Source organism: Cebus imitator, unplaced genomic scaffold (genome assembly GCF_001604975.1).
Source record: "Cebus imitator isolate Cc_AM_T3 unplaced genomic scaffold, Cebus_imitator-1.0 Scaffold9, whole genome shotgun sequence".
Classification (NCBI taxonomy): Eukaryota; Metazoa; Chordata; class Mammalia; order Primates; family Cebidae; genus Cebus; species Cebus imitator.
Genome location: NW_016107324.1, coordinates 7,066,734 through 7,075,749, shown reverse-complemented (window position 1 = coordinate 7,075,749; position 9,016 = coordinate 7,066,734). Strand labels below are relative to the sequence as shown.

At 39.9% G+C, this 9,016-nt stretch overlaps 1 protein-coding gene across 3 annotated transcripts in view; it reads left to right on the top strand.

Moving 5' to 3' along the window:
* GALK2 (galactokinase 2) overlaps positions 1 to 9,016 on the top strand; it is a 108,340-nt gene that overhangs the window by 64,567 nt on the left and 34,757 nt on the right. For all 3 annotated transcript variants that reach the window (XM_017543769.2, XM_017543776.2, XM_037744992.1), the window contains exons 6-7: positions 5,794 to 5,892; positions 7,379 to 7,531. In XM_017543769.2, coding sequence (XP_017399258.1) covers positions 5,794 to 5,892; positions 7,379 to 7,531 — 252 coding nt within the window. The remainder of the gene's footprint in view (positions 1 to 5,793; positions 5,893 to 7,378; positions 7,532 to 9,016) is intronic.

Sequence of the window (9,016 nt, the reverse complement as noted above, 5' to 3'; positions counted from 1 at the left end):
AGAGACGGGGTTTCACCATGTTGACCAGGATGGTCTCGATCTCTTGACCTCGTGATCCACCCGCCTCGGCCTCCCAAAGTGCTGGGATTACAGGCTTGAGCCACCGCGCCTGGCCAGGTTTATATTTTCTTTTGGAAGACTTGTTAACCTAAAGACACTATCGGTATTGTGAGCTCTTTGAGGGCAGACACTGGCCTAGTCACTTATCTGTCAGGCCACGATTTAAATGATTGCTGAATGAATGAATGGAGCTATTTATTTCCTTCCTTTCTCTTAACTTGCACTTATGGCAGCCAGCTATAACACTATAATTTTGTCTTGGTTAGAGTCTTGGTTGTGAAATAGGCTTCCCATAGGCATGGTTAACTAACTCAGAGAAACATTCTTTCCAGTGTAATTCAACTTTTAACAATCTCATTAGTAAAACTGCTAAACAACAACAGGTCACCATATTAATATATTGAGTCTTTCTGTACTATTATTATTTTTTTGTGCATATTCAGGTTTAACTAGGCATAACATTTATGAATCTTTAGCCCTTCTCAGTGCTAATGAGTTAGATCTAATTAGATTCTCTGTTAAATCTAACCCTGTTATTTCATTTCTCCTCTTACCTGGAGTTCCACTGGCATGCAGATGGATAAACTGTTTAATTTAGGAAGCCCACAGTTTTTTGTTTCCTTCCCAGGCTTCTTCAAGAGAACCATACAAAGGGCTAAGCTAGCTTCATTAACTATCTTCTATAGCTTTAAAAGAAGATCTGTAAATAATGTCAGGTTTCTTCTAAATGTCCAGAGGGCACAAGTCTGAACAGATACTAGCTTATTGGTTAGGCACTTTGGAAAAGTTTCCCATGTAGTCAAATTGTCTTCTTTAATGATTCTCAGTCATTAGTATTTTGAAGGAAGGGATAGAGAGCAAAATGCCACAAGTGACTAGTTTGGAAGTCCCTGGGGTTCTCGCAGGACTCAAGTGTAAGAGCAAAAGAAAATATGTGGTAGAGGGGAGTGAAGCCCTTCTTGATTAGAGCTTTGCTGGTCTAGCTTGAGAGTTTTCAGGTTGTGTGTGTGTGTGTGTGTTTCTGGGGTGTAGAAGATTGGTCAAAATGGTGGGAGAAATTTTAGAAAACGCAAACCTTCTTGGAAGGCTGTTAAGGTTTTTCAAAAGCCTCAGAAGAAGGTTAAGGTTTTTCAAAAGTCTTGGAAGAAGGTTATGGCTGAAGGCAGTCTAATTGTCTTATCTTGAGCTAACAGCAAAAAGCAAGTATCAATGGAATGTAGAGGAGTTTATCTACATAGCTTGTGTACTCATGTGGTCCTAAGACTGACCTTTGAACAGCTGTGGGCAAAACTGCCCTCTACTCTGGGGCAATGTTAATGTCCGCAATGTTAATAGTGTTTACTTGAGACCTTCGTCATTTAATTTGTACTAAATAAATGCGAACATCCCCAGCTTATGAGGGCTGTTGCTGACTCTGACAGAGGTCCCCTGGCCATGCTCACTGGCAAGCCTGTGTCAGTGTACGTTTTTCATCCATAGCTTGGTTGAATCAGCAGGTCAGACTCATCAGTGGGGTGCAGTGGGAAAGCCTTAGAATCACTTAGCCATCAGGTAGAAATATGCCTTTGTCCTTTGCTAAAGAGAATGGGGTCCCTGAATTCATTTTGATCTTTCCATTAAGTTAGCTTCCAATATGCTTCTTTTCTATACACTTTTGATAATGTGCTTTTGACAGCTACTCCTTATTTTCATGAAATCTATTGAGATTGTACATAATTTAAGTTAGGTACGGAGTATTGATTCAGTGCCTTTGCAAGTCACTCTGATTATAATCCTTGGAGGACATTTTATGGTTCTATTTTCAGGGTCCCAAAGGACAGAAAAGCATGAATAGACTTACTCACATGTCTCCCTCACACCATCCATAATGACAGCATTCTCTGCTTGCTTTTACATTCTACTGCTGTTATGGCACCAGATCCCTCCATTAATGGTTCTCTGAGTTCAGGACGTGCTATCTCTGGCGTAGGCCATGGGCCTAACTAATTTATTTATTTACTATTTATTGTTTCTTTAATTTTTGTGGGCCTAGCTAATTTTTGATTACCATCAGAAGAATGCAAATTTTTTTCTTAATAGAATCTGAGTTTTTTTTTATTTTGTAAACCTTTTGTTTCTAGTTTCTTTACATTTCATAACCATTTAGGATTTGACCTTTTTGCTTATAGTACTGGGGTGAAGAGGTAGGGCCACTGGGGAAACCAGCTGGTGGGCCTGCAGTTGAATTTTTCACTAAAGGCATGTTTTATTTTGTGAGTAAAGACTCCCTGCCCCTGCAAGTAAACCCAAATGCTTTAAATTGGGCATATATTTTCCTGTTTGCCTCAGGCTTCATTACTCCTTAATATTGAATTGGCTGTTTTGGGGTATACAGAATCTTTAAGTGCACTCTCCCTGAACACTTAAAAAATGATCTTGTATTCTATAGTAATTATAACTTGTCTTTTCATTTGGGTTGGTATTTAGCTGCTTTCTTGTGTAAATCAGATGATTCCTTGTTACATGTAAAGATAACAACAATTGTAGAGTACTTTAGAGCACTATGAGGTGCTTTTATTTGAAGTTTTAAACTTTAGTTTCTTGGATTATCACAATAATCCTGTGGCTAGGCAGGTGGGTATTTTTCTCCTTATTATGTATAGGAGGTAATATATGGTGGTGGTGAAGATGATGGGTGCTGGAGGTAGATAATTTGAATTTTATCTTAAATAATTACTAGCCTAGTCTCAGCTAATAAACGCACTCAGGTTCCTAATCTATGAACTGGAGAGACCTGTTTTATAGGCATATTAGTCCGTTATCACACTGCTATAAAGAAATACTTGAGAATGGGTGACTTATAAAGGAAAGAGATGTAATTGACTCATAGTTCCACATTGCTGGGTTAGCCTCAGGAAAGTTACAATCATGGCAGAAGGCAAAGGAGAAGCAGGTACTTTCTTCACAGGGTGACAGGGTGGAGTGAATGCAAGCAGGGGAAATGCCAGACACTTACAAAATCATCAGATCTCATGAGACTCAATTACTGTTATGAGAACAGCATGGGGAAAACCACCCCTGTGATCCAATTACCTCCACCTGGTCCTGCCCTTGACATGTGGGGATTATGGGGATTATAATTCAAGATGAGCTTTTGGGTGGGGGCAAAGCCAAACCATATCAATAGGGTTGTATGAAAAATAAATAATTCAGGCAAAACAATTAGAACACTACCTAGCACATAGTAAGTGCTTAATAAACCTTAACTACCAAAACTATTAGCCTCATTAATAGAATCTGAAGAAATGGAAAAATAAGTAATACGCATAAATGTCTCAATGTTCTGTTTTTTCCCTCTTGAGAGGGAGAATACTTAAAGTTTGGTGAATCTAATTTGTCTTTTCATATCCCTTTGAGGTAGTGAATGATAGATTACATCATTTCCATTTTGCAGGGAGTAGTTGAAGTCCAGTGATAAAAGAATACAGGCTTTGGAGTCAGACATCTGTCTGAGTTTTATATCCTGGCTTTCCACTTCTCGTTATACATCTCTAAACCCCATTTTTCTCACTTCTATAATGGGGATGGGCAGATCATTGTCTGGAGATTTGAAGGAGATAATGCTCACAAAAGAAATAATGCAAGGTACTTAGTATACTTGCCACATACTGTCACTCAGTAAATGTGGCTGTTGTTGCTGTTGAGGGGAGGGGACTTTTTATACTGGCCCAGGGTCAGAGTTAGGTGGGCACCCAGGTTCCATCATCTCTTACATAATGCTGAATGTACTGCTTCATCTGGGTATGTTGTTTCTCTGCATTTTAAATCCAAGTGTTTTGATCTTTTGGTTACTAATTTAATTTTAATGTACATATTATGGACACTGGCTCTGTGTGTCAGCAGACCACGAACAATGTCTATTGCATCAAAATCCTGAGTTTACCTCATGTCACAAGACAGAGTTAATGTTAGTGAATCCACATGACCAACAAGGAATATGACACTTGCAGAATCTGTCAGATGGTGTTTGGGCAGCTATTCCCAGAAACTGAAAGCAGCAGGTGTTTATTAATATTTACTATGTGTTTGGCATTGCATGAAGTAGGGGACACAAAAGAAACACCATATTATATTCATCTGTCACAAGAAGCAGATGTGATAGAAACATGACACAATTAAGGAACAATAATAACACTGTGATTCCGCTCATATTAGTTAAGTGGGCTCCGGTCTATGTACTGAAGGACTCTCTCAGACTGGTAGATAAAAAGACAAGTAGCCCCACACTCAGAGCATATTCAGTACATGATAATAGAGCTATAAACAGGAGGTGCTGAGGAGGAGTTATATGGTGTGTGTGCATTTGGGTGTTGATACAAGTTCCAAAGCAAGGTGCTGCTTGGATTGTTGACTAGTTGGGAATGCTGGGGAGGAGTATTGAGTGAAGTGAATAGAAAATCTTATTTGCCAAGGCAGTGAGATGTGGAAGAGCCTAGGGAAGTAAAGAACAGCCTGTGTTTAGTATTCCTGATGGCTAGAGCTTAGGGTTTACAGGAGGAGTGGTGGGAGAGCAGGCTGGAGAAGTACACTAGGGTAAGTCATTAAAGACCTTGTGTACCATGCTGAGGAGTATAAGCATTAAGGTGCTGACAACCAAGCAGGCAAGAGATGATTATATCAGTGTTTCAGAATAATTATTCTAGAAACATCATGTAGTCAAACAGAAGTAAGGGCCTGAATCAAGGCTCATAAGAAGGAAAAACTGAATAGATGAATGAATGAACAGTAGTGTGAGGATTAGATGATACTAACTATAAATGTTGTAGGAGTTTAGAAAAAGGAGACACCATCATGGGAATAATATTCGAAGAATACTCCATGATGAAAAAAGATTTGAGCGGTTAGCCCAGGGATTTATTGATAGCAGCTAGCCAATAAACTGGATATTGAACATAAGTACAATTTATATAGGAGAGAAGACAGGAAGTAATTCCAAGTTGCATAAACATGTGTGAAATGGTCAGAGAGACAAATCTAATTGGATACGGGTGGTAAATGATCCAATTTCATATGCATATTGGTCCCAGATTTTGGAAGCTTTCAAAATGCCTGGTTGAGGAGTTTAGATTTATTTTTTAATCAATAGGAAGCCATTAAAGATTCTTAAACAGATATTTCAAGATTTTCAGTTTGGGTTAGAACTGTGTGCATCTATTGGATCGCTTCATCTTGGTTGGAGGAAGATGAGTCTGATGAGATAACACTAGTTCTGATTCTTACATTTAATGGAAATGCCAGAGAGACTTCATTACTTTTAGACAGAAAAATAAAGGTTAATGACCCCACTTTGGTTATGGGTAGACTATGGAATAGTTCACCATTGGGAGACAAAGGAAGCTGAGGCAAAAATGAATGAGTGCCCATATGAGATTTTCAGTGATACCAGTCTAGAGAAGGATAGGGTAAATAGAAAGATGGTAGAAACTTCTTGCTCTGTGGAGACTTTTAGGGATAGCAAAAACATAGCGTGCACAGTCAATATCTTATTCCATACCCACAGCAGACATTGTTAATTGATTTTGGTATATTTTCCTATAGTCTGGAGGCTTTGTTAATGCAGTGCTCCAGGCAGGCTACTATTAATTGATCAGAGCTGGCAGTGGAATTCAAGCCTATTTGTCAGGCCTGCAGTAAGAAATGAACGAGAAATGGGTTATGACTGCTCACAGTACAAATCAATTTTTACCTTTCCAGGTGGAACTTGCAGAAATCTGTGCCAAGAGCGAGCGTTACATTGGCACTGAAGGAGGAGGCATGGACCAGTCTATATCATTTCTTGCAGAAGAAGGAACTGTAGGTGGCATTCCAAATAGAAGCCATTTGGAAATACCTAATGGGAAAATTTACATGCAGAGGAAGGCCTTGAGAGCCCCAGGATGCTTTGTTATGGACAGCCTACTATATCAGGCTCTATTGTAGGATGTTATTTCCCAACTGCTTGTAACTCAAGGGTACCACCAGTTAACCTACTCTATTTCATATTGATTGCCTTCTCTTATGCTTCCAGAATGATACCTCCAGTCTGTTTTTCTCATGTGTCTAGCTTTTTCCCCTCTTCTATTTTTCTTCATTGTTAAGATGAGCTTTCTCAATTCCCTAGTTATTGGAATCTCATTTCCCGCTCCTGTCCTAAACCACTTCATCTCATGGCATTTTAAAAATATCATGTTGGTTTTAAACCCAAATTGTAGTTCTCTTACCGCATATATTCACAGTCCCTCTTTTTATAATTTACTCGTTAGTATCATTTTTCTCTGTCAACATTTTTGGGGCTTCAGTGGTGGGAAAAAGAATGTTGACAGTAAGCCAGGAATGAATTCCTTCGCTGGATACTACTTACCCTTGGCTATCAACTCCTTTAGGTAGAGCAGAGGTTTTTAGCTATTGCCCATAGGCTGTTCATTTCCAAAATAGAGCAAACATTTCTTTCAAATCATTTCTTGGTTTTTTCATCAGATTCCTACAGGCTTGGCTATTTTCCAAGAACACCTGGATTCCTTCTTATTAAGAATATTTGTTATTGATTCCCCTAAGCCAAAGACATGAGGCATGAGGAAATTTGTTTTAATACTAAGAAAATACTTCGGGTGTTTTGGATGAGACTCAACAAGCAGACATGAGGGCAACAGTCCTGATGTTAATGTAAATTAGCTATAGAGTCTGAACACAGTCCAAGTTCTCTGGGCTTACAAAACACTTCACCCTCTGACCCCTGCTTTCCCCTTCTATCCTAACCTCTCACCCCTTTCACCCCTCAAACTGTAAGCTCCAGCCACATTTCCATGCCTGTAGCTCCATTAACATCCCATGTTGTCTTTTGCTCCTGGACTTGCCTAAGCTGTTCCCTCTTCTTGACATGCTTTTTGATGAAAGAAACCGTCTGTCTGCCCTACTTCTACTCATCTTTTAGGACTTAGTTTAGATTTCTCTTTTTCAACTGAGTGAAGACTACACTAGGCTGTATCTGATTGGATGCTTCAGCTATGTGTCCATACGGCATCTGTGCTTTGCTACCATTGTAACACAACTTGGAATTGTATTTGTCTGTCTTCTAGACTGTCCTTCTCACTTGACTGTAGGCTCTATGAGAGGAGTGACAGTGTCTGTCCTGTTCACTGTTGTATTTCCAGTGCCTAGTACAGTGCCTGGAGGTCAATAAGTAATTTGAATGAATGAATGCATTTTTGACAAAACACTTTGCTAAGATAAATACATAAATACTTGAACATTTTCTGAATTCTAATAAATTATATTTCTCCTTTCATTTTTCTTCTAACAGGCCAAGTTGATAGAATTTAGTCCTCTGAGGGCAACTAATGTGAATCTCCCAAGTGGAGCAGTGTTTGTGATTGCCAACAGTTGTGTGGAGATGAATAAGGCAGCAACTTCCCATTTCAATATCAGAGTGATGGAGTGCCGGCTGGCTGCAAAGGTATGAACTTGGCAAGCTAGTGAAACTTGAAGTAGGGTTTTTCTTGTCTTCATTTTCATTGTTCTCTATTACTTTATGTCTTTCCCCAAATTTTAGGGCATCATTCTGACTGCAGCAGCATTCCAGCTGAAGGTCGTTGGGTACAGAGCAATCTGATTTCCAACTCAGGAGACAGATGAACCAGTAGTCTTCTGGGGTGGCATTGGGAAGAAAATGACGGCTTATATATGTGAAGCACAGGTTGTGGGTTAGGATCTATGGGTGGAGAAAGATAGTTGGTGACAATTAATGGGAAGTGACCAGAGCTGGTTTTGTTTCCTCAACAAAAGTGATGGCAGCCTCATGCCTCCTGGTCCTCTAAGATGCAGTTTTTGTATTGGGCTATCACAGGTTACTCCAAAAATACAGGATTGGTGCAGTCCCCCCGCACCCAGTACCCAGAAAAAAGATTTTCACATGTCTACTAGGGAAACATAAACCAGCATGGAGTCTTGGAAGTCTCTGTTTAGAAAACTCTCACAGATAAACTTAAATCTATTTAGGTAGTATCCATTGAGTTGCTATTTGCAGTTCTAGCAGCAGGAAGATATACAAAGGAACATAAGACATAGCACTAGAGAGAGTGGACAGCAGAGTTGAGAGTTCAAGTTGAGGGATTATGAAACAGGAAATGGTTAATATGTGATCAGATATTAAGTAAACCAGTGATCCAAAAAGTGACACAGGAATTAGATGTTATTAAGGATCCAGAATAGCTCATAATATGACTAGAAAGTTGGAGAGAGGACTGAGGCTGGAGGCTAGGAAGTGGATTCTGCGTCAGGAGCTCCACTGTGCTTTCTTCCACTCTTGCTTTGATCTCCGGATGGATACTGATGGATATCACCTAAGACTCATGATCACCAACCTTCACCAGGTCCTAAATACAGCCTGGAATCCATTTTCTCAGTAGTAATAATTTCAGGCCTTCTTTATGTCTCTCAAACACCCATTACCTGATTCAGCCTGACTAACTTCCAAAAGTGATCTTCTCCCATATTTCCTGCTGGAAATAGATGTAATCAGAGACTTTGGCTTCCTGCTATTATATCTGCATGTCTACCTGTATCTGCATTTCCTGTCAAAGCCAGCCCTTCCATGTGTGGTTGCAGGGAACTCACTCCATCTTTAGCCTGTTCCTCACCTCTATTTCTCTACTAAATCCTTTCTATCAAACTCCACATATTCCAGTATTTTTTATTAGAAAAGTGTACTCTAGAGCCGGGCGTGGTGGCTCAAGCCTGTAATCCCAGCACTTTGGGAGGCCGAGGCGGGTGGATCACGAGGTCAAGAGATCGAGACCATCCCGGTCAACATGGTGAAACCCTGTCTCTACTAAAAATACAAAACATTAGCTGGGCATGGTGGCGCGTGCCTGTAATCCCAGCTACTCAGGAGGTTGAGGCAGAAGAATTGCCTGAACCCGGGAGGTGGAGGTTGCGGTGA